The sequence below is a fragment of the Durio zibethinus genome, chromosome 3, assembly GCF_047325235.1.
Source record: "Durio zibethinus cultivar Kanyao isolate XHJ-2024 chromosome 3, ASM4732523v1, whole genome shotgun sequence".
In the NCBI taxonomy this organism is placed as follows: Eukaryota; Viridiplantae; Streptophyta; class Magnoliopsida; order Malvales; family Malvaceae; genus Durio; species Durio zibethinus.
Genome location: NC_143164.1, coordinates 4,244,916 through 4,270,899, shown reverse-complemented (window position 1 = coordinate 4,270,899; position 25,984 = coordinate 4,244,916). Strand labels below are relative to the sequence as shown.

Sequence of the window (25,984 nt, the reverse complement as noted above, 5' to 3'; positions counted from 1 at the left end):
TTCTTGAGACAGAGTAGACTCATACCCAATTGGCAAGCAATCTCCCATTTTCAGTTGAGTCTTTTCTGATAGGGCCTTTACTTCATTAGGTGTCCCACAGGGTGCTAATACTGATGAAGAGCAAACTAGGCGTTCATTGGTGTCTATGAAAAAAATTTGTTGAAGATCATTTTTCAAGCAAATGTTCTTTTATGCAACCTTATGATATGCGTATGAACCAATGCAAAAGAAACAAGAAAAAGGTTAGTATACCCAGAAAAAGAACAAATAACTAAGTAATTTTACACATCACACATCACACAAAGTAAAAGGGATGAATCCTATGCTTTTGGTCAATTCTAAAAGGGAAGAGTGATGGCTCTATCTATAGGTTAGGCATTCTTAAGGTTCACTATATGTGGCTTTAGGGTCAAAGTCTAAAGGTCCTCAAATTGTTTCTTACATCCTTGTCCATCACAGACTAGTAAGGCACCCTAATCCTCACCCATTACAGGCTACAAGCGGAAAAGGTTCAATTTGAGTGGGAGTATTTCGCTAGCCACTGCGGAGGCATTAGACCTCACGAAAGCAATAGGTACTTTACTCCCTCCTAGAGGGACGGAGCTCGGGTGTAGAGCTCATGTTATGTACATGCACATGAATGACATAATTAACAAAGTAAATAAACATGAATAAACAATAATACATATATATACAAAAAGGTTCAATTTTATTAGGCTTTTGGATAACACAAATTATTTGCTGGCCTGACTCTCAAAGTTCCCCAGTGGAGTCGTCAAGCTGTCCTAACATCTAGATCCGGGGATCTATCGCTAGACATTGACTTTTGGAGAGTCGCCACCAATCTTTTTTATCTAGGTGCGATTGGCCACCTAAGGAATCTGTCCTTTCAGGGAACACCTAAAATTAAGGGTCCCTAAAAGAATAGGTTCAGGTCTGCTAACCAGAACAGGGTTCGGGAGTTCGGTTACGTGTGAGGAAGGTTATAGCACCCTCACAACACCCATCAAAAGATGGTACCAGCTTAAATTTGTGTTATCCAAAAGCTTTAAAATTTTACCAAGTAGTTAATTATTGAAAATTATTCTCAATTGACTCTAATACTTTTGGTAAAAAATTGAGAAAATTCCCTCACCTCAGGAGTATGCAAGAAAAACTACTGTTTCACTTGCAGAGGCTCCGTCGTCGGATTATTTAAAGAAAAATCAAGATCAAAATCAAAACAAAAAAAAGAAGGAAAGAATGATTTTTCTTGTACAGGGAAAATTGATACTTTCAACTTTTCCCTGAAAATATTTTTTTTTGAAACTTTAATTTCGAGGAAAATTGATACTTTCAACTTTTCCTCAAAAATTTATTTTTTTTGAAAATTTATTAAGAAAAATTGATACTTTCAACTTTTCCTCAAAAATCTTTTTTTTTTTAAAACTTTGATTTTCAAGAAAAATTGATACTTTCAACTTTTCCCTAAAAATATTTTTTTTGGAACTTTAATTTCGAGGAAAATTAATACTTTCAACTTTTCCTCAAAAATTTATTTTTTTGAAATTTTGATTTTTAAAGAAAATTGATACTTTCAACTTTTTCCCAAAAATATTTTTTGGAAACTTCGATTTTCAAGGAAAATTGATACTTTCAACTTTTCCGTAAAAATAATTTTTTTGGAAATTTTGATCTTTAAGGAAAATTGATACTTTCAACTTTTCTTCAAAACCCTTTTTTTTGAAATTTTATTTTTAAGGAAAATTGATACTTTCAACTTTTCCCCAAAAATATTTTTTGGAAATTTTGATTTTTATTTAAAGAAAATAAAATAATAAAATAAAAAAAATGAAAGTGAAAATAAATAAAGATAAAAAAAACAAAATAAAAATAAAATAAAGATAAAAAGAATGTTAAATAAACCTAATCTAATAAATACATAAAATAAAAAAATAAATAAACAAATAAAAAAAAAAAAAACCTGGAGCGGCTCGGCTCAAGGAAGAGAAACGGCTCGGGGGAGCGGCTTGGAAGCTCGGCTCGGCTCGGTTCGGCTTGGAGGAGGGACAGCACGCGCGGGTCAGGAAAGTGGGTCGACGCTCAGGTCGGGTCGGGTTCGGCAAAACGCGCGGATCCTCTGGTTACTTAAGGCCAAAACGACGTCGTTTTGGGAGGGTATAAAAGGCAATCCACTTCATTTTTCGGCAGAACGCTCCTCCCCTCTCTCTCTCTTTTTCCCTTTTCCTCTCCCTTCTCTCTAAAATCTGAAGAACAACGGTGCCGGATTCTAGAAAATGTCACCGGAATCTGGAAATGTCCCCGGAAGTTGGCCGGAATATCGTCGATTTCTGGGATTCTTCGTCGGAAACTGGGCAGGTCGTCGGAAACTTCAATGTTCGCCGAAATTGTTGTCGGAAAATTCAAATTTCGTCGGAATTTTCGCCGGAATCTGGAAATTTCCCAAAAATTTCCAAAAAAATTTTTCGCCAAAAATTTCTAAAAATTTTTTCTCACTCTCAGAACACTCCTAAACTTTTCTTAGCTTTCTATACGCCTCCTTTTCTCTCAAATCAGTAGCTTTACTTACTGTTTTTTGTGTCTTTCAGTCTACCCCAGGGCTCCTTTATATAGGGATTGATCAGGAGTTTCTGATCAATCCCAATTCTCCTTTGGACGGGAATTCAATCTTTGAATCCAGTCTGGACTCTTCTGATTAAATTCCCATTCTCAGTGGGATTCTTCAACTTTCAATCCCAGCCCTTCAAAATCAAATAAATAAATAAATAAAAATAGATAATTTAGAAAAGATAGGATAAATAAAAAATAATAATAATAATCAGATAATCAAAAAGAATCAGATAAAATTAACAGATAATTTAAAAAAATAAAATAAGATAAACCCAAAAACATATTTAAAAAAAATAATAAATAATAAATAATATAATAATATATAACTATATACATATAAATATATTCTAAATAAAAATAAATAAATATAGATATACAAAAAAAAAAAGAGAAAAAAAAACATACAGGATAAAAATTCAATTGGGCCTTACCTATTTAGGCCAGACCCAATTGATCTGGGTCTTACCCATTTGGGCCAGACTCAATTGATCTGAGCCTGGACCCAATTGGATGTCTACATGCCCTATAATTTATGCCAATTTGTACGCTAAAAATCCAATATTTTGATTCTAAAACCATAAATTAAGCATCAAAGCTTACATTATTTCCTTGATTAAGTAATAGAATTTGGCCCCACGTTAGAAACCACGTGGCATGTTGCTGTTGAATCGAAGCATTTGACGGACAACATGAGGCCAACCAGGACCATGTCGGTGCCAAGTTGGGATCGATCATGCTGAATTCACCCCCATTCCTTCCACCTGCCCACTCCACGCGCTCTGACATCAATATCCTTTGACCTCTTCTCGACGCCAATTCTTAATTCTGTCACCAGACACTTTTTTATATGATTCTGGAACATTATTTCAGAGGTGATCATAGATCATATAAAATTAGATTTAATTTAATTTTTTAAAAATAATATATAATATAATAAATTTTTAATTTTTAATTTAAATTTAAATTAATTTTTTTTAAATCGATTTGAATTGAATTTTATAATTTTAGTTCAGTTTAATTTATTAATTTTATTTTTATATTATTTTAATATTTTTAAATAAATCTATATATGTAATAATTATTTTTTTATAAAAATTTAAAAATATATAAAATTAATAAAGATATGTAATTTAATTTAATTTTTTTTTAATTTTTCATAGATTCAAAATTTGATTTAAAATGAACTGAATATTACGAATTTAAATTAATTTTTTAATTTTTTTTCAATTTTACTTGTACTACAATTTCTCGAGTAAATAATATTTTTTATTTTTAAATTTTAAATTAATTATCTTTTGATTTTTATATTTTTAAATATTAGTTGTTAATTATTTTCCTTGACAAGCTATAATGTTTTGGTTCTATCATTAATATTTGAGTTGACGATTTGACTAATGAAAGGTCAAAACATGATATAATTTTACAAATATAAATACTAACAAATAATATTTAACTTAAAGCTTAAGAATCATGCTATTTACTTACCTTTTTTTATTTTTTCCACCGTGGTATTAGTACCAGATCGCGTATCTCCACGCGCAAGAAAAACGAAAAAGACCCAACGCGCCCCTTCGCTTTCATAGATCTCCGCGGACAGAGTAGAGAGTCGCCAGTTCATAAAAGCTACACCGAATTGAACGGACCATTGTTTTTCATTTAATCTTTATTTTTCTGGCTTCCATCGGAAAAGAGAAAAAATAATAAAAAAAAGGGTTTCAAGCATCCAGTTCATGCGAGGAAAACGATGGCGTCGATTACATTCAATTCCGAATAACCCCACTTCTAGAAAAAAGAAACAAAATTTTGTTTATTTTATTATTTTAAAACCTTCGAATAGGCTAAACTGGAAGAAGCAATAGCAGTTTCAACAGATAAAAACAGCCTTGCAAAGCAAATTCGTATATATAAATGTAAGATTTATTTATTCTGCCACGCGCCAAGGCACAACGCTCATGACTGTCAGTCACGCCATAAAATTTGCCAGTTCATTTGTAGTTTAAATTTTTTTTTTATCTTCTTTGAGTCATTTTCACAAACAACTGACAGGTGACAGCTCCTAGATATCTCCTAGATACCGTGACTACGAACAATTATAAGGTTTTTTTGTTTTCTTTGTATTTGAAATGGTTATTATTACTTTTTTTTGGTTGAAACTAAAGTTGGTATTTGGTGAAAAGAAGAAGCTTTGATTGGAATTTTGTGAGGAAAAATGGACGGTGGAGATGGGACGGTGAGATTAGGAGCTTTGAACTTGAAAGGAGGTCGAGGCTTCGATTTGGATTCGGATGTCGCCGTTTCTTCGCCGGTAACCAGGCAAAAAGCTGCCGCCGCCAAACAGTTCATTGAGAATCATTACAAGAACTACTTGCAAGGATTGCAAGAGCGTAAAGAAAGGTAATTATGATGGTCCGTACTTTTGTTGCATTTATAATATCCATGTGCTCTTTTAAATTATCTTTTGTTTTTGCTAATTTTGCAGTTGAAGTCATTAGTTTTAGGTAATTATTGAAATTATGATGTTAATAAATGGATAGGGTTATAGATGGAATTTGTTGTTCAGTTTTTTGAGAATTGAAATGTAGTTTTATTGGATATTAACTGTTGTCCTTTTAAGACGGCGAGCACTGCAAAGGAGAGCTGAGGAAGCTCAGATTTCGAGTGAGGAACAAGAGGAGATGATGAGGAATTTGGAAAGGAGAGAAACTGAATATATGAGGCTGCAAAGACGTAAAGTCGGAATTGATGATTTCGAACAATTAACTGTAATTGGAAAAGGTGCATTTGGCGAGGTATATTTCATATGTTTGCTATATTAAAACTCTTGATCCTTGGTTAAAACTTCCAGTGATTTGACCTCATTGGGGCATTTTCAACTTGTTGCTATTGTGCGGCAAAAGAAATTGCTAATGTATATAATTACATGGCTTGACACTTACTATTTATATGTAACAAATGCAGGTTAGGTTATGTCGTGCCAAAACTACGGGAGAGATTTTTGCCATGAAGAAGTTGAAGAAATCTGAGATGCTTAGTCGTGGACAGGTAACTCTCGAAAATAATGGACACCTTCTAAATAGTTGTGCCTTCGTTGATTATATCAAATTTTTAATCACAAGCCTTGTTTTTCCCTTTGTACTTAGTGGCTTCATTGGTAGTTTAATCATATGATTGCAAAGATTGAAAGAATTCCTGAAAATGACCGATAGCTTTCTTGGGGATGCCTTTAATGCAGGAAATATCTGCATGGGTATTGCCCTACTTCCTTTTCTTTTAACCTGCTTTATTTTGGTACTGTGGTATAACTGGATTCCAGTTTGATGCATAGGCAGTTGGCAAATACTCAATTTAACTTAGTAAAACTCTTAATCCATGTGATTTGGACTGGTTAGGCTATATATGATACCAACTCATGCATTTTCTTGGTGGATTATGACAATCCACACATTAAGTTCAAATTATTATCCTTATTTTTCACTTTACTTTGCTTCAAGGTTGAGCATGTTCGTTCTGAGAGAAACTTGCTTGCCGAGGTTGATAGCCGGTGCATTGTACAGCTGTTCTATTCTTTTCAAGATTCTGATTTCTTGTACCTTATTATGGAGTATTTACCTGGTGGTGACATCATGACACTACTGATGAGAGAAGATATTCTTTCTGAAGATGTAGCACGTTTCTACGTAGCAGAGAGCATTTTGGCAATTCATTCGATTCACCAACACAACTATATTCATAGGTATTGCATTCTGTTAACATGTTTCTAAAATTACTAGGTGTATGTCTCATTGTGGATCAGTGTCAGGATCTGGATTTTCATGAATATCTGTGCACTTTAATCAATGAGAGAATAGTCTTGCTAGCCACAAGGTTGTAATACATTGTCCTTGGCCTGGAGGAAACTACTCGAGGATAATTAGATGACTTAAATACTTGAAACTAGAGTAGTCTCTTTGCAGATATTTACTCTTGATGGTGTTTTGCTTGTAGGGACATTAAACCTGATAACCTGATACTAGATAGGAATGGGCATTTGAAGCTTTCAGATTTTGGCTTGTGTAAACCCCTAGATGACAAATATTCAACAATTTTGTTGGAAGATGACGATTTAACTTCCCAGAAATCTACCCGTGAAGAAGAGGTCCAGCCGGGATCTGAAAGGCCCCCTTGGTTAATGCCAAAAGAACAACTACAACAATGGAAACGTAATCGCCGTGCATTGGTATATCTTTATTCTATTTGCAGCTACCTGCTTACAATCCTTCATGTGAATAACATTTTTACTTTTCAGATTTTATATTTGTTACATTTCTTAAGCAGGCATGTCATTTATTTTCAGTATAATATTGCTTTTGCAGGCATATTCAACAGTTGGAACTCTTGATTACATGGCTCCTGAAGTTCTATTAAAGAAGGGTTATGGGATGGAGTGTGATTGGTGGTCTCTAGGTGCAATCATGTATGAGATGCTCATAGGCTATCCTCCATTTTGTTCTGATGATCCTCGGATAACATGCCGCAAGGTAGCACATAGTTTTTGGTTCTCAATTATTTTCTTGGCCTCTTGTTTTCACTAGATGGTAATCTTTCCCTTTTGGACAGATAATCAACTGGAGAAGCTGCTTGAAATTCCCTGAGGAACCAAAAATATCTGATGAGGCTAAGGATTTAATATGTCACCTGCTTTGTGATGTTGAAACCCGTCTGGGCACCAGAGGAGTAGAAGAACTGAAGGTAGAGCCCTTTCAATGATATATAAATGTTTCTTATCAGAAGTGTCATATATTAAAATTGAAAGAGTTCCATTTATGTTTTTATACCTGGTTTAGTTGCATGAAACTTTTGCATCAAGCTTTCATGACAAGTAAACATATATTATCCTAACAGAAGACTGCATGCTAGATCTTAATTTTGTAGGTTGACAAACTAGTTGCACCCTCTGTTTGTGAAATATTTTAGTATTAGAATAATTGTTTACTTTCTCATTTTTAGCTTGTTAGTATTTTTATTTTTCAATTTTGAAGTCTTGGATATTTATCAGGCACATCCATGGTTCAAAGGTGTTCAATGGGAAAAGCAGTATGAAATTGAAGCTGCTTATAAGCCAACAGTCACCGGAGACTTGGACACTCAAAATTTTGAGAAGTTTCCTGAAGTGAGTACTTTGAATGCTAATGCGTCAGATTTATACCCTTTTTAATGGGGTAATAAAGTGTTTACAACACTCAAGACCCGTGATATCCTTCCTGCTTTGAAGCACTTTTAACTAAATAACGTCTCTTCGTTGCTTTTCCAATGGGATATTGAGAGTTTTCCATAAAATTGATAGCTGTCTCCATTGTATTTTTGTTGAAACGTGGTCTACCAGTTCTGGTTTGTTTTACTTGTTGCTCCTTCTATTTTTGTTTTTCAGATACTTTAGAAACATTAAGCAGAATGAATGTTTAAAGTGTTTTATGAAAGTTTGAAATTCTTTTTGTCTTTTTTCTTTAAAGCTTTTGCTTCTTTTAGACTTTTTCAGTGAAACTAATTTAACTATTTCTTTGCTTTTTGGTAGATTGATGCCCCGCCCTCCATAATGCCACAAGTGGGGCCTTGGAGGAAGGTACAGGCCTTGTTTGCTCCTACTTTTGTTTTCTTTCTGGCATGCTTCGTGGTCCTATATTATACTAGATAGATTCTGGAACCTTTTGATAGGTTTTTGTTTATTTGATGGTGCAGATGTTGACGTCAAAAGATACCAATTTCATAGGATTTACGTTTAAGAAATCTGATATTGTTAAGTCACTTGAAAGTTCAGGTATACTTCTTTATAAGCTCTAGTGCTGTATTTTCATTAAAGGCTAAAGCTGCTTCCGGTTTGGTTTCTACATTATGGTGGAGAGTGCAATTCTTTTTTTTTTTTTGTCTTCTTCTTCTTGTCACAAGTTCAGAATAAATGAGAAAGCCTTTCAATTGATAAAGTCTGTCTTTTGCCAATTTTTGGGCATTTTATTCTCATTCTATAGATGTACTATTCATTACTTGAGGATTTGCTTTGTGCTCATACTGTCTTGTGACAGGTTCTCAAGCAACAGTGATGGTGACTGCGCATATGGAAATTTTATGATGGCACCATGAGTTGCCAAACATTTTACGATTCTGGATCTGGACTCATAATTTATATATGCATTGCAGGTACTGACACGAGACCCAACGGACCTTCAAAAGCCCCATCTCTTATTTCCTTGCTAGGTATGATAATTTTCTTTTCTAAAAGATCCCCAGCTTCATGGGGAAGAAAGCTTGTTATGCTACTTTTTTTGTTTTTCATTGGAGAACATTAAGACACCGATCAAATATGGTCATTTGAATAAAGATATAGGAATTCCTGGGTTTATCATTTTTGGGTGTGGCTGATTGCTGATTGATCCAAAGAATGTATCTTCACCGCAATAATTACTATACAAGTCCCATCTAGCATTAAAAACACCTATTTGGTATGCACATGAGAGCCAGCTAGTTGCTCGATTTTGTTTTGTTTGCTTTCCCTCTTCTCTCAATGAAGCAAAATATCATATTTCATTTGTCCTAAAACTATTTTTCTATAATATCTAGAATAGTTGTTTAGCATATGACAAACTGGAGTGGCCACTTCCTCCCCCACTTTCCTCTTGTTATCTCATTCTTTTCATAGCTAATTTCAGTTTATGAATTGAATGGAACTGAATCATTTAAATATCTAGCCTCATTTCTTTACTAAAACATATTCTTTTAAAAGGAAAACAAAGGACTTCATTGCCATAGATTGTTATATGTTTATGGAAGTCCTTTCTATATTGACAGATACATCTACACTTTTATCTTTGCAAAAACTGGAAAATATGGGCTTCGATTGATTATCGGTTTGTTTCAACTGATGCAGGTCGGATTGATCTTCAAGAAACCGTAATACCCGAGGGCGAGCAGAAGGAGGAAACTTGAATCTGAGTTCTCTCTATTGACTGTCGGCATCTGTTGATAGGAGGTGATCTTAGTTTCATCTCAGGTAACACTTTGCAAACCCCCAAAGGGTATCATATGAGATTGAATTTGTCAAGAACAGCTAGCTGCTTGGAGACATGAATAAGGTCAGCTCAAAAATTGTTAGTCATCTTGACCAATGTCCCTTTTCTTTCTCCAAAATTGTGATGTATAAGAGCTACTGTAAAGCCAAAATTATGTTCACTCCATTTTGGCTGTAATTTTACCCACAAGTTAATTTTCCCCTTCATTAATTCTTACACGACAAGTTACCAAAAAATTTCATTTTAACTGAAAAAATAAAAATAAGTTTCTTAGGTATATGCAACAGTAACAACAAATCTTTGTCTGTTAAAAAGTAGGTTCTATTTGTTTCAGAACCTCGAATACAGCTCTGGTCTACGAAATTTTTGTTAAAAAGCAAAAACCACGAGGGTCACGTGCCTCCTGGGATGAATCTCTTGTTTCAGTTGTCTCGACTCATGACCTGAAAGAAAGCACAAATGTCAAATCCGAATATTGTTCAATTAGCTTTATACATCCTTAACGTTATCGTTAAGTATTCATAACGCGAAAATATGAAAAATAAAATAAAAGTGATATGTTTTAGTTTATATTTTTTTTGATAATTATTTTAAATAAAATAGATGAAATTTTTTAATAAAAACAATTCAATAAAAATTTAAATTCATAAATTGAATATATTATCTCTTTAATTATTAACATGGAGTTTTCTCGTATTTATCGGCATTAAATATTTAAAAACATGTGCTTAATTAATTGATGATATGTTATTCCTATGAATAAAATTAAGATGAAAGTATTAAAATATAATTAAATCTTTAATGTGGAATATAATTGATTTATTTAATATTAAAATAATCATAAAAATTTATTCAATTTCATTCAATAAATACAAAAAGTTTGCATAAGATTATTAGAGGTTTTTTTCGTCAATCAATTATTAGGGTTCAATAACTTCAAATCTAAAGTCTTTTGGGTAACAAACTGGATTAGTAGTTATCAAAATAGTAACAAATTACAACGAAAAAGAATAAAAAGTAGGGCCACGTAATCTTATCTCTCAAGTTAAAAAAAAAAAAGAATACGGATAGATATTTTGAACGCTCCAACAAATATCTGGCGCTTTCGCTAAGCCTAAGTAGTGACGTGGCATGCGGAGGTCCCATGACACTTGTAAAGGTAATGACAACTTTAACGTCCTTTTGTTCCTCCTCAACATGACCTCCTCATTACATTTCACCTGCCCGCCATCTCCTCTCCCCTTCTCTCTCAAATATTTGTTTTCTCTCTTTTTTTAAATAAATTTTATCATCTTCTAATCTTCTGAATTCAGGGGATCTTTTTTTTTTTTATGGTTTTTTTCTCCATGGAGGGTTTCAGGAAAATTGCGTCTCGAACGAGTTCAGAGGCGTCTGCCCCTGAGTTGACTTGTGAGAGGTTACCTGGGTTTGCTCATCAAGAACAAAGTCCTCCAAGCTTGGTATTCCCTCTTCTTCTTCTTCTTCTAGCTTTTTTTGGTTATTTATTATTCATCAAGGAATTTGAGTCATGGGGTTTTTTTTTTCTTTCTGGTTTAAAGGAAGTAACTTTGACATGGGTTTAGCTTGTAAGGCACCTAGATTCCAAACTTTACTTTAATCTCGTAGTCAACTAATAAAAAGGTAAGTATTTATGAATACATATATGTTTCTAATATTTGAGTAGCTTTGATAGTTGGAAACTATTAATTGAGTATATGTACCTTGGAAGCATAGAAAATTGATTCTCCCCTTCATTTCTTTTAAGAAGCGTTCCTAACATTTTTCTCTCAGCACATATTTCACAGTGTTGGTGCAAGCTATAGATGTAGTTGGCTGTAATTTTGGTTTCCTTGTATGTATTTTTGTTTAATTTGGATTGTTTATTGCCTTTTGTAATCTGACTGTAAAAAATTATGTGTTTTCTTCTCTTTTTCGAAAACTTTCTGATCATGGTGTTAATGATAACACAACAGGATTCTCTGGTGGCTGAATCTGCCTCTACAGAATGGACAGATGAGAAGCACAGTTTATACCTTAAATCCATGGAAGCATCATTTGTTAACCAGTTATATGATTCTATGAATTTTGTTGGCTGGAACTCACAAAAAGAGAAGTTGCCAAGACCAAAATCATCAAGGAAAGCACATTGTACCTCTTCTGGCCAGGTTCAAGACTGATCTCTGCTTCTTGATAATGATGGGGTTGCCTCTACATCCCATATGCAAAATCTTATTTACTGTTTGTTCCAATCTTTATTGCAGTTTAAGGTCCTTCGAGGAGGCTGCTGGAAGAATATCAATTTTGAAAACCCTGGTTTTCAACTAAGTAAAACAGATGACTCTCGTTGTTTTGTGAAAAGTCCTTGGATCCAGCACTTCAGATCTGTATCTAAGTCTCGTGTTTTAGCCTCCTGTAGTCTTCAAGATAACGCTTTATCCAAAGGTAAAACAAACAATTTAAATGTGAAGAAAGCAATTTTCTGTGTATCAGCTTCTTAAACACTTTCATGCAGGTCATTCTCAGTATTGTGAAAATGAAATTATTGGCATTTGGCAGAAAAACTGATGCCTGCATTGATATTTTGGTCTCATGATGATTTCATTTAAAATATGTGTTTTTGGTGCCTGCAGTGGTACCCGAGTTAATTCATACAATGTTAGACTTGCTCGACATTAATGATTTAGACTTGTATGCTTGATTTGTCAAAGTTTCACTTAAAGTGCTCTCAGTTCTGTTTTCACCTCTACTATAATCATGAGTTCTATCTATATGTTATAGTTATGTAGCAAAATAAATATTTTTCAAGATTATTAGATGTATATTGTGTAGTATTCCTCTCTGTACAGTTCAAAATGCTAAAGCTTACTATTTGAGATTGAGATTAGTGCAATTAGTCTTTTCATACTCTTTTGGTGTCTCATAATAATTGGCATGCTGTTATATTTGATGAATCTTTGGCTGGATTTTTATGTTTGTAAGTGAATTTCTTTGTACTTCATATCTTTATGAATTTCAGTGTTGCAAAATAAGAACTGCATAAAGTGATATCATCTAACTATCAAAATAATCACGCTCTTAAGGGGTTGGTTGGTTGGTTGTTGCAGAGATGTCAGATCAGAACTTTGTAGATGAGGAACAAGGTGCTAGCAGTGAATGCAGCTCCAAGAAGCTGAAAACTCTGGTAACTGATGCTTCATGCAATGATCAGGTAAAATTTTTTATCATCAATCCTATCATTATAACTAAGACAATAATATATATCACTTTTTTTTAGTCCTCAGTTTCTGGCATATTTCTCATTTTGTTTTTAGGTTGTTCCATAAGGTGAAGCCTTCTTTAGCAGAAGTAGCTGAAAAAGCAAATGGTTGTGCAATTACATCCTGATACATCGAGCAAACTGCAAAAGGAAGGAAACTCCATAGAGATTAATGTTGGTTCTGTAACCTAAATTTCAATTACTGATCAATGTTTGTGTTACCTGCATGTGCATATGTATGTGACACCGACAGAGACAGAGTGATCCGAGTAGTTCATGTAGGGTCGTTTCTTCTAATATAGCAAGTGTGGCATTAGTATTTAGTGCTAGAATGATGAGTTTCGGGCCAAGAACATTCCCTGTTGGTCTACTGATCATGTTCTTTTTATCTGTACATATAATTCTTACCAGCATGCAATTTTGAATTTCGATTGTGATATATTGTTGTAGTGTAATAAGGGTTTTGTACTGAAGCTACAATGACTAAAGCAATGCATGAATTGATGCATTGTCCAGAATTGGTTGGCACAACGGTCACCAGTTCTATTTATTTTGCAGTAAAAGTGTGTTTTGCAAGTGATTTTTTCGTAAGGGATGCGCCTGGGGTTGGGTTTCCAATAGACTAATCGTCTCGTCCCCTTTGTTAGCTGGGCTAAGCCTATGGTCATGCTACTACACTACAGCAAAATGATGTATTAGTGGCAGTTTTGTACTAATCTTCACTTACAAACGTCGTTAGTTTTCGTGTTTTTATAAAATTTCAGGTGTTTATTATCCAAATGTCATTAAATATTTAAATAACGGTGTTTATATATATAAATGTCATTAAAGATAAAAATTAATGGCGTTTATCAATTAAAACGTTTTGAATAATCTTATCGACTAAAATTGGAGTGATTATTAAAGATGTTTCAAGCATAAAATGTCTTGAATAATCTACATTTCAAAAATAAAAGTGATTATTGAAGTCGTTTTTTGTCAAAAATACCTTTAATAATTTTTTTAAAAAAATTATAGAAGATTATTGAAGGTATTTTTTATCAAATACGTCTTTAATAAATCTCTTTGTCAATTAATTTATGAAAAATGGAGTAACATTGATGATTAGAGTATATGATTATTAATTATAAGGTCATAGGTTCGATCTTTTTCTTTAGCATTTTTTGAATTTTTTAATGGGTTATTAAAGGTATTTCTAGCCAGAAACGTATTCAATATTCGACTTTAATTTTTTTAGAGAATTATTGAAGGTATTTCTAGCCAGAAACGCTTTTAATAATCCATTGAAAAATTAAAAAAATGCTGAAGGAGATTATTGAAGGCGCTTTTGGTCAAAAAACCTCATCAATAATCTCTTTTAAAAAATTAGGAGATTATTGAAAACGTATTTTGTCAAAAAGACCTTCAATAAATATTCTTATCAATAAATCTATGAAAAATGGAGTAGCATTAACGGTTAAAGCATACGAGTGTTAATTATAAAATCATAGGTTCGATCTTTCTTTTCAATATTTTTTAAATTTTTCAAGGGATTATTGAAGGCGTTTCTGATCAATAATCCCTCAAAAAACCTAAAAGATGCTGAAATAAAGAATTGAACCTACAATCTTATGATTAACAATAATATGCTTTAATCGATAACCCTACTCTATTTGTGATAGATTTATTGATAAAAAAATTTATTGAAGGTGTTTTTGTTTAAAAACGCCTTCAATAATCATTTACAATTTTTTAACGAAATTATTGAAGACGTTTTTGACAAAAAACGCCTTCAATAATCGTTTTTATTTTTTATGAGCAGATTATTCAAAGCGTTTTTTGTCTGAAATATCTTCAATAATTCCTTATAAAAAATAAAAATGAATTATTAAAGATATTTTTTTTATTGAAAACACCTTCAATAATCCCCTTCAAAAAATTAGAGAGGATTATTGAAGGCATTTTTTGATAAAAAAATGCATTCAACAATCTTTTCATATAAAATGAAGGAGATTATTGAAAGTATTTTTGGTTAAAACACGCATTTAATAGTCCTCTAAAAAAAATTGAGAGGAATTATTGAAGGCGTTTTGTTTTCAAAAAATACCTTCAATAATCATCTTTGCAAATAATGATATTTTTTTAAGTAAACGCCGCTATCATGATGAAATAGAGCGACTAAAATTTTTTTTCAAAATTGAAACCCCCTTTTTCTCTACTATAATTTCCTTTCTTTCCCCAACTTTTTTCTTGAAAGAGAATGGTGAGAAAGAAAATTCAAATCAAGAAGAATGACAATGTAGCAACGAGGCAAGTGACCTTCTAAAAAAGGATAAGGACTTTTCAAGAAAGCTTATGAGTTTTCTATTCTTTGCGATGTTAAGATAGCTTTTTTAGTTTTTTCAGCCCTGGAAAGCTTTTCGAGTACTCAACACAAGGTTGCTCTCACTTATCTCATATCTATACGTGAATGCTTTGCCTTGATTCTTGCTTTATCTCTGGTGGTTTAATAAAGAAATCTTTGCTTGCTATTTGATTTAATGTGTTAAATGTGCTTGGGTGAGAATGAGAGGAAGCGAGAAATATAATTGTTTTGAAAGAAGATCTTTTGAATCAAGAGAACTGTATAAAAGTATAAATTCATGATAATATACTTGAATCTTGTATTCTATTACAAAAATAACTTCTTTTAATAATTTGTTAAAAGCTGAAAGGTTTTAAGGTGAGAGGCTATGGTTTCACATGAATGTCTGTATGATATTTGTTGATGCTTGTTCATACTTTTCTGATCCTTGTTTAAGTCATATTTTATGATTAATCAACTATCTTATAAGAAGTTTATGCTTTCCATATATCTTTGTTGGTGCAACTTAGAGCACAACATTGATATTTTACCTTTCATTTTTTTTGTTAAAATTTGATTTGCTATCATTTTCAATTTTCTTAATTGAATTTTATTACAATTTTAGGTTTCCTACACTCTTTTTGAATGTTCTTTAAGGTTTTCATAATGAAATTTACAAATTCTCATGGATTTCCTTTTCAAATTCTGTAAAATTCACATTGAACTCAAATCTAGTTTCAAAACTACGCACCTGACCTATCTTCAATCTTTTGACCAAAACTCACTGAATTCTAGCTTGATTTACTTCAAAGTTTTTTTTCTAGATTCATAGTTCATAAAGCTATAATCCAGTAAAAATTCAGCCTCAAATTTCATTTGTACAAGTATAGTTAATTCTTCAAAGTTAAGGGTGAATTCAGAAGGTAGAAACAATCCATGCATGAAAACCTGATGAATGATGATCCTTTCTCATTCTAGGTGTTAGATTTGATTCTCTCATATTTTAAATTCTTAGTTTTACATGTTTACTTGTTATTTTTTAATTTATTGCATTTATTTTCATGAATTCATTTGGTGTTTGGATAGATTTAATTGTTAATGCTCTGTTTTTCTCTGTTTTCAGTATAACTTGAGTTGTTAGCTCATCAAGCTGATTTTTCTCTATTTTGCTGTCATTTTCTTGTTGAATTTTGTAGCAAACTTGATTGATGAATTGTTTCTTAGCTTATTTCAAGTTCATTTTCATTATAAGCTTCTAGACTTAATTTTTTTTTCCATCAACTCAGTGAGTTTTGATTGAATTTCACTTTATATTTTAATTGTTTATAGTTAATTATTGTATTTTCTTGCACTTTTTGTTCTTCAAATCAATTTTCCTTTTGGTTCCTTAATTGATCTTTTCAATTCCAATTTATGATCACTTGTTTTAGCATCAATTAGGTGTAGATCAATGAGATCTTGTATATCTTCCTTGATTTTATCTTGCATTATAAATTTTATGCTACATTTTATAGCTTACCCAATGACATTTTTCAATTAGGATGGAACATGAAGTTGTGGAGAAGATAAATGAAATGTACTGTGATGCAATTCTAACAACACATTTTCATGTTCTTGGAGAAATATTCTCTTTAGCAATGGAAACCAAAAGGAGGAATAGGCGTTGTAAGCTCTACTCAAAGCAAGTGCGACTCTTTCTATGGAGTCCGTTGATGGGCAAGAAGAAAACAAATGCAAAGTGAAATGTTATTACATATATTAAACTTTGTGTTACATACATATTAGAACAAATTATGTATTTAGATATTTAAATATTTATAATATTCAGTTTATGAATTTAAATTTATTTTTATTTCTTTTAACAATTTTTATTTAATTATAATAATAAATATTAAAAGAAAATTTTAAAAAAAATAAAATTTTTTATTTAACGGCGTTTGTATTTAAAAATATCATTAAATGCTGAATTTAGTGACGTTTGTATAAAAAAATACTGTTAAATTTAGTGACGTTTGTATCAAAAAATACCGCTAAATTTAGTGGTATTTGTATTAAAAAACATCACTAAATTTAGTGACGTTTGTGCTTAAAAATACCTCTAAAATAATAACGTTTTTTTAAAAACATCATTATTTATCGCAACACGTGAATAGGTGACATTCTGCGTGACGTTTTTTTATAAACGTCACAATCTTATAGTGACGTTAATAAACGCCGCTAAATAGTAAAAAAAGGCCGTTAAAAACTAAAACCCCTGTAGTGCTATCTCCTTGCAAGTCTTCTACGTTTATTCTAGTCCACCAACAATGAAAGTCTTGGCGTCGAGTTTATGAAAACCTTCAATGAATCTCTTGTTCCCTACGTTATAATCATGTTATAGCCTTCGCCTTGGACTAGAAAAGAAATTAACGTTTTAAGGAAATGAATCCGACAATGGCAGATCTTGGGTGTGTTGTACAAATTTTATGTATTCACATCCAAATCAAGCATTTGGGGATTCCTCAGCATGCCCCTTACACAACGCAGCAGTGAACTGATAACCGTTACGTTGGAGAACAACTCTTATATATATATATATATATATATATATATATATATATATATATATATATATATATATATATATCCCACAAGATATAGTTGAACGAAGTTGGATAACAACTTTTATATTACACCCTGAGTTTAATGAAACAAAAACAAGAAACCATTGAGGGACACTTTTCATCTGATTCATCATGCAGTAAGTGACAATCTTCCTTCAGTTGTGTATGATTCAGCGGAGTTGCCATCTAGTTTATAGATGTTTCTTTTGTATTATTCAAAAAACAACAAAGAAAAAACTTAAGATCATTGGAGTATCTTATTCTCAATATATTTGTTAATCTATCTATGTATTATTAATTTTAAGATTCTCTCAAAAAAAATTAAGATCATTGGAATTATTTTTTTGTAGCATTTTGGTAAAAACTGTTGAAAATATCTATGTTTTGGAAATCGATATTAAAAGAGGTTTTACATTTTTTTTCCGCAAGATTTTCGCTTTTGCATGTACTTATGAACCGGCAGATGTTTTGATAACTTGTTTTAGATAGCATGCTTAATTAATGCTAGTCATTCATTCATTGTTCCTTTTTTTTTTTTTTTCTTTCTTTCCCTTGTAATAGCATTAATAAAGGATGAAGTGAAGAAGACAAGAGATTAGTAGCAGCCGAAAGAAGAGAAATTGCGGTAATGGTAATGGATGACAGGCCAAAACTCACGAAAACGACCAATGAGAATGGAAAATAAAGGGCATCGTATCAGCAGCCAAATAATGAAACAGTACTACTGGTAATAGCAGTAGTGGTGATTGAATTTCCAAGGGCCTTTGACATAATAATAACTCTGAACAATCAGAATATTATGATGTTAAATTTGTGAGAAATTAATAAAGCTGTAGAAGATTTCTTTATGCAAAGTCGTCTATGCCATGGCGATTAAAGAGCTTTAAGCATGGATCAGAAGAACAAAAAAAAAAAAAAAAGAAGAGAGAGGATGATGATGGGAGCGCCCACATTTTGACTATTCACGCACTAAATAAATGATGGAAAAGCAAAGTGGGGGATGTAAGAGTTGTCAAGACCGACCCTCGATCGGCTTTGCCATATATCTATTGTAAGATTCCCTATAGCCATTTACCTCAAACAAATAACCCCAATGGCCAATAATTCATTCACTTTCGGAGATACTCTCCAGCTGGAACAAGTGTTGATGGGGCTACTTCAAAATTCCAAATATGGGTCCTTCCAAGATCCATTTCCATCCCCCCATGCATGGATGAACACCGATGTTATATAGAATCGTAATAGATACGGATATCAACCATTTTTCACCGTCAACCAGAAATTCTTTCGACTAGAAAAAAATGATGAACAGCTATAGAATATCTCTCTTTTCCACAATCAATCCAATGGCCACTTTGCTTTATCTACCATTTGTTCCTAAGATTAAAGCAACCAATGGCTTATCATTCTTTTTGTTATCCTTTTTTCCCCTTTTCATCCCTTTCTTTTTCACTCATGTTTCTATGTCAAATGTATATAGAAATTTGAACATTTCAAATTCCATGCAATTTGCAAGATGGTACAGAAGGACATAAATATATTGAAGATAAGGTTGCCGACCAATCGAGCTGAGGAAAGCGAATTGGCCGAACATAAAAAGGGCAATGCAATATATACGAATCACTCTGCAAGTCAAAATGCTATGCATATTGGAAATTAGAAATTGTGGTAGGGCATCGGCCATGGCCCGCTCTCAGGTTCATATATGCTTCGCAGACAGAAGAAAGAACTAAACTTTGTGCTTTGAAGAGGAAAAGAGGCCCATTTTTTTTGCTTTATCAAAGCCTCGTTAATCTTGCGGATCATGCGGCGAGGCGTGAAATTTCACACCTAGCAGCCATCTCAGACTGAGATGAAAATATCTGGATTTTGCTTGGTTAGTACTGTACGTCACAAAATAGCCATCCATTGCCCTCCCCACATAATGCGGTAGTGGATCCCGCTAATAATCAATGTCGGGCAATGGGTGCCTTTTCAGATTGAGGTTGACTCCTTAGACAAGAAAATTTTCCCTTCTTTTTTTTTTTTAGTTGAGAAATAGAAAATTTGAATCATGCTCTTTTGTGTCGAAAGATTATGTATCAATTACTGACTCAATATGTTTTGCAAGTCTCTCTCCAACCCACCATATAGCATCTTGTTCAATTATCCCTTTATTTTGTTATAGTGTTTGATTTTATTAGGGATAATAATCTAACTAATATCCATCAGATTTTAACTAAAATTTATAGGATTGATTTTTTTTTATATTAATTTTAAATCAGATTGGAACAGATTTTAGATAAAAAAATCGAGATAGAGTTTTTGACACATTTGTCCCTACTTAATATATATATATATATATAAAATAATTTGTTTATTATTTATTTACTTTTATATTTATATATTTTTTTTTTATATTTAATTTTATATTTATATTTAAAAAATAAATTTATATTAAAAATAATATTTTATTAATTTCTAATTATGTTGGATCAATTACGATTTTATATAATGTTAGAGTCAAATCAAATTTGAGTATAAAAATAATATAAAAAATGAGTCGAGTCAAATTCAAATATTAAGGGTATAAGGCTAGATCATGTTCGAAGTAAGTAAAAACTCTTCTTAACTTAACTTGTTGTCGTCTCTAATATGTATCCACTAAAGCACACAATAAAAGAATATTGTTGAAGTAGTATAAATGCAGTTGCAAAATAAAACTAAAATTATTAACTTTGATCATCACCTCGAATAGGGAAAAAGAAAAAGAAAGAAAGAAAGAATTCAACAACGGACTTATTCCTAATACACAACTTGGCGTTTTCGTTGCAGCTAAAAAAAGAGTCATGGCTCATGAACAAATTTTAAAGTTGCTGAAGATCCTGATGATCGACCCTGCTTCCTCTCTATATATGGCCAGAAACTTGACAAATCTATAGCCTCCAACTTTTGTGTATGATGCATTGCACATGATCGACAATGATTCCATACATGAACTTAATTCAGACATCCCTATATTGCTATAATTCTTTTTTCTTTTTTTATATTTCATAGGTTTATTTCTTGTGTATTCGAAATTATTTCTTTTTTTCTTTCTTTTTGCATTGAAATAATTGTATTTATCACTTAAATAATAATTATATAATTAATATGAGTTAATATTATGAATATCCCTTTAATTATAGAAAAATATTTAATGTAATATCTGAATTTTAAAAATTTATAATATGATACTTGAATTATGAATCTATTAACTAATATGGTAATTACTCTTAATATAGATAGCTTTAAATGATGATCGTGACAGGCAAATGATCATTCATGTGTCACATTAATTATTAGATTTATAATTCATATATTACATTTTAAAATTTAAATTTTATATTGAACATTTTACTATAGTTCAAAAGTAATTTGTGTCATTAACTCTTAGTATATTTATCTTGATGAACTGTATTTATCATGCATTATTTTCTAACAGACTTGTTTATGTATTACATTAAAGATTTTTAAAATTTAAATTTTACATTAAATATTTTACTATAATTCAAAAGTCATTATAGTAACATTAACCCATTAAGTGTATTTATCACACATTATTTCTAACAGACACACCATATATATATATATATATATGTATGTATGTATCTTAAGTCCAATAATTATGTTCAAGTAGTTTCTTGAACAATGCAGCAAATTAAGCCTGTCATCTTTTGTTAAAAAAAAATTATGTTACACTTGACAAGAGGAAACTAATGTACGTCTAAATTCTTTGGACAGGGGATAAAATACAGGAAAGATTTTTTTCCTTATAAGAAGCCATGCATAATCTTGAAGCAATATTCCTTAGCAAACCCATTATTCCACTAATAAGTGATTAGTATCTACCTCCAATTTTGGAGCAGACAAAACTTATATGAAGTTATATAGGTGAAATTCATAAAATTTTTTATTAGAAATAAGTAAATAAAAATTTTAATAAAAAATCTAAATTGTTTAATTAATAAGTTCAATATGAAAATTAAAAATATGTAAAAAAATTATTAAAAAGATTGTTTATAAGTCAAATTTGATAGATACTTATTGAATAGTAAAAGTTTTGTCAATATTTTAACTAAAAATGTCCATTTAATAAATATATCAAAACTTATTAATATTTTTTTTTTAAATTTGCACATTTAATCTATATGATAAGACCTTTTTAATTTTAATTTTTATTTACTCATTTTTAATAAGAAATTTTATTAATTTTATCTACGAAACTTTATGTAAGTCTTTTCTAAAATGGTCCAATATCACAAAAGGTCTTACTAAAATTTTAGAGGTGTTTCATTTCTGAAAATCCTCAAACTTGACATATGATTGCGAATCATTAAAATGATATTTGTTATAGAATGTCCATTTTAAAGTTTAGGAGGATTTCGTATTCAAATTTATCCCCATCTATATCATAAAAAAAAAGTTAGAGTTAACTATATGTCACCCTAGCAAAACAAAACAATCCACTGAAAAAAGGACAAAAACATCACTTTTATACGTGAAGAGGATGAATAGAGTAAGAGACCTTGAATTTAAGATCAAACTTTATTACATTTCCCATTTCCCATTTCGCATTTCGAAATATATCAAAAGCATTTTTTTTTTTTTTGGTTGCATTATATGTATCAAAAGATGTGAATGCTAAGAATATTATCTACGATACCTTTTTGTTTTATAAAAGAACTTTGATTATTAGCACTAATAAAAGTGAAAATGACATTCTTTAATATTGACTATAGGTGCTAAAAAGGTAAATCAAATTTGAGCATTGACTAGATCTTCGCCTGAAATATAAAGCTCATATCAAAGTTTTAGAGGATTTCATATTCAATTTTCCATATTATATATGAGTATATCTGTGACACTTTTAATCATCGAAAAATTATGTGAATACGATATGATATATATGTAAAGATCTAAATTTAAAATCAATAAATTATTTTTTATGAAATAGAATTGTGAGATCTTCGGATTAATGCGGATAATATCACACAAGTTAAATGTGGGTCTTCACAGTATCATTGAGTTAAAAAAAGAAAATAATGGTAGAAAAATTATTTTTTCAGAAAAAAAATGAAAAATGATTCTCTCCATTATTAGAAGTAATAGAAATATCCAGCATTTATATATTATCAACTAATTCTGTAATTTGATAGCCCACATTCTTCACATGTCTCGTACTTCTTGTCCCACTATGGAGCCAGAAATCACAATCTCATTTTACCTTTCAAGACTTTTATCAAATCTCTCCATTAATATTGATCAGATATCTATCAAAGCTTTCTTTGAACTTCAAAACATAGAATGAAATATTTGAGACAAGTGCTTAACAGAAGCTGATTCATCGTACCTCGAAACATGTAAGCAGCAGACACCGGCCCTATATGATTGACAACCCAAGGATCCAGGAGAGATTTCCTTGTCATTTGAGAGATTATGTAAATCAAATCAATGTTGGCTACGTTTCGAAACAAGAGAAATAGAGCAATTCAATATTTGACGCATGGTAATTTCCCGTACCTTAGCACATTACGCATTTTCTCTCATGCATGATTGTTAACGTTGAAAGGATAGCTCGATATCCAAAATGGTGCAAACAGATACATTGTGCATTTTCTCTCATGCATAATTGTTAACGTTGAAAGGATAGCTAGATATCCAAAATGGTGCAAACAGATGAATAAAGGTTTAGCCAATGAATTTGCATTTACGGTAAAAATATTCTTCCAGTTGTCTAGCATTTGAAGTTTGAAGAGATATTGAATGACATCAATATGTGTCTACATGCGCCATTTTGCTTGAAATTTTTATCGGATGATAAAGTGAGATCGAACATTTAGACATGGTTAGGGTTTTGGCAGAGAGCTGGTGAAAAGAAAAAACATTTTGTTGGACTTTCCGGCACTAATGAGATTTTCTCGTTCTTAAACTAAGTCTGGATTCAACCATATTTTTATGCGGTACGATTCATTTAATTAAAATAAAATTTTCAGTAAAATTTATTTACTATAAAATTTTCATCATAATCATATTAATTTTATTATTATTTTTAATTTCATCAAAATTAATCTCATCAATCAAAGTCTTAATGTTTTAATAGGAACCACTTATGAATTTGAACATGTTTAATAAGAAAATTTACAGGAAGAAAATACTGGATGGCGAAATGAAATGAGTGCGGCTGGGGCTGGGGCTGGGAGGAAACAAGAGATCAGGGGCCGGGAGGAAGACTCCGGAAATGGACCACCCAGATTGAGACCTATGTCAGAGGTCCAGCTAGCTTTGATGGTGACGGGCATCAATCACCTGGGGACATCAGGACATGAACATACCATACTCCTTCGGCCTTTTGGGGGGGGGCTTGGGGGCTCGGCTTTTGCTTTAGAGCAATAGTGTAAGTGAGAGACTGGGCGTACCCGAAAAGCTTGCGGTCCAATGCTAGGCAAACAAACAGTAACAAACAATATTTTTTTGGGGTGAGTTTTTTCGGCCGGTCACACCGACGAGAAGTGGGCTCGGTAGAATCTGTAAGAGAGTAGGGACCAAACCCTCCAACGCCAGACTGAGATTTTTTGAAGTCGGAATCGCACATCCTAAGAATTCACATGACATCCCCCTGTCACTTCCATCTGTTGAGCTGGATGCCACTCTTGCTTCTTTTCTCATACTATCATTTTCCCTTCAAACAAAACAAAATAAACTCTTAATTTTTTTTCTTTTTTATGGATTGTCCAATACTTTCAGACTTTCTTTTTTGGGTAAAATCTAAGCTCGTTGGCGCATTTTTTTCTATATTATAATCCTAATTTTACTTTTTCTTTTTGATCAAATGGAGTTCTGAGGGAAATACTATATACTTGCTTGAATTTCAATTTCAGCTCAAGATCTTACCTCCATGATAGGCATTATCACGTTAAGCTCTTATTTCACATCAATCAAATCTGATAGACATGTTTCGTACATACAAAGAGGACATGATGATCGGTCCATCTTCAAGACCATGTTCAAAATCTTTTTTTTTTTTGAAATTTTAAATTTACTTTTAAATTTTTTTATTTTATTACATATATAATTAAAAAAGATATTACACATTTAAATTTTTTTAAATTTTTAATATTTAGATATCAACTTTAATGATATGTCAATTAATTTAAAAATTAATCGATAAAATTTTTTTAATTTAATTTTTAATTAAACTATGTCCTTTCATTTTGGGCATATTTTTTAAATGATTAAGTTACTTTTTTTTTTATATTTTGCAAAGACAAATAATTAGGAGTTAAATTTATGATATATTGATATTGATTAATAAAGTTATGAGTCATTTCACTCTAGAACTAAATACAGGTCTTGTTCAGCTAGACATACCGCCTAGTAGCAGAGCTAGTAAGGTTATCTTGAAATATATATATATTAATAGCTTTTCATTATTAGCATGGGTTGACATATTCCGATAGTACATGGTAATGTGAGTTTTTGGACGTTTTGTACCATTATATTTATCAAACTTTAATACTTTGAACTTCATAGGAATAATAATATCTAAGACTAAATAGAGCTTAGCAGTATCCACGTAACCATAAAAACCATTCCTTCTACTGCTCATAACCTCTCGAGCATATGTATTTTTCTGTCAGCTATTGAGTCCCTTAGCGACTCCTCCCCTTTTGGTTTTAATTTTTTTTTCTTTTGGATCATCCAAATTAGGGATCTGGATTGGTTCCACTACATTTTCAATAAAGACAAAATTTATATAGCTTTGGTAATACCTTAGATTTGAAGCTGATGGCATTCTTGGGTATGTATACCTTACAAGATATGTGAACTGCTATGGTGGTGCATCTTGTGTGGATTGGGTTTGATGCTGCCCATAACTAGAAAGATATACAAGGTCAGTCACCTATTGTGATGGATGGTCTTGTTGGCTAGTATTTTCTTTTATATTCTTCCCTTTGTTCAACTTATTCAAAGCCTTCAAAATCTTACTCAACTTCTTTTCAAGCTTTTCTTGAGCTCTCTCTGTCTTCTCAAGATGATTGAAATTTTTTTATTCCATTTATCTGGCTTGAGCTCTTGTATTATATTGGTGAGTTGATTGTGTTGGGTTCTTGCTTAGTGAAACTATTATTAA

At 31.6% G+C, this 25,984-nt stretch overlaps 2 protein-coding genes across 3 annotated transcripts; both read left to right on the top strand.

Annotated features, from left to right (window-relative positions):
• The first annotated feature begins 4,218 nt into the window (after positions 1–4,218).
• On the top strand, positions 4,219–9,866 carry LOC149519559 (uncharacterized). Its single transcript, XM_089758165.1, has 12 exons — positions 4,219–5,004; positions 5,225–5,399; positions 5,569–5,652; positions 6,102–6,343; positions 6,595–6,826; positions 6,963–7,127; positions 7,207–7,338; positions 7,646–7,759; positions 8,162–8,209; positions 8,326–8,404; positions 8,782–8,838; positions 9,509–9,866. The coding sequence occupies exons 1-12, from the start codon at positions 4,820–4,822 to the stop codon at positions 9,565–9,567; spliced, it is 1,572 nt and encodes a 523-aa protein (XP_089614291.1). The 5' UTR covers positions 4,219–4,819; the 3' UTR covers positions 9,568–9,866.
• A 988-nt stretch (positions 9,867–10,854) lies between these two features.
• LOC149519558 (cold-regulated protein 27-like) lies at positions 10,855–13,343 on the top strand. Of its 2 annotated transcripts, none has more exons than XM_089758166.1 (5): positions 10,855–11,110; positions 11,624–11,815; positions 11,912–12,092; positions 12,731–12,858; positions 12,962–13,116. In XM_089758166.1, exons 1-5 carry the CDS (start codon positions 10,982–10,984, stop codon positions 12,971–12,973), a joined length of 642 nt encoding a protein of 213 aa, XP_089614292.1. In that variant the 5' UTR covers positions 10,855–10,981; the 3' UTR covers positions 12,974–13,116. The 2 variants fall into 2 exon arrangements, with proteins under 2 accessions (XP_089614292.1, XP_089614293.1); XM_089758167.1 differs by having other exon boundaries at positions 10,862–11,110; positions 12,755–12,858; positions 12,962–13,343.
• Positions 13,344–25,984: the final 12,641 nt, after the last annotated feature.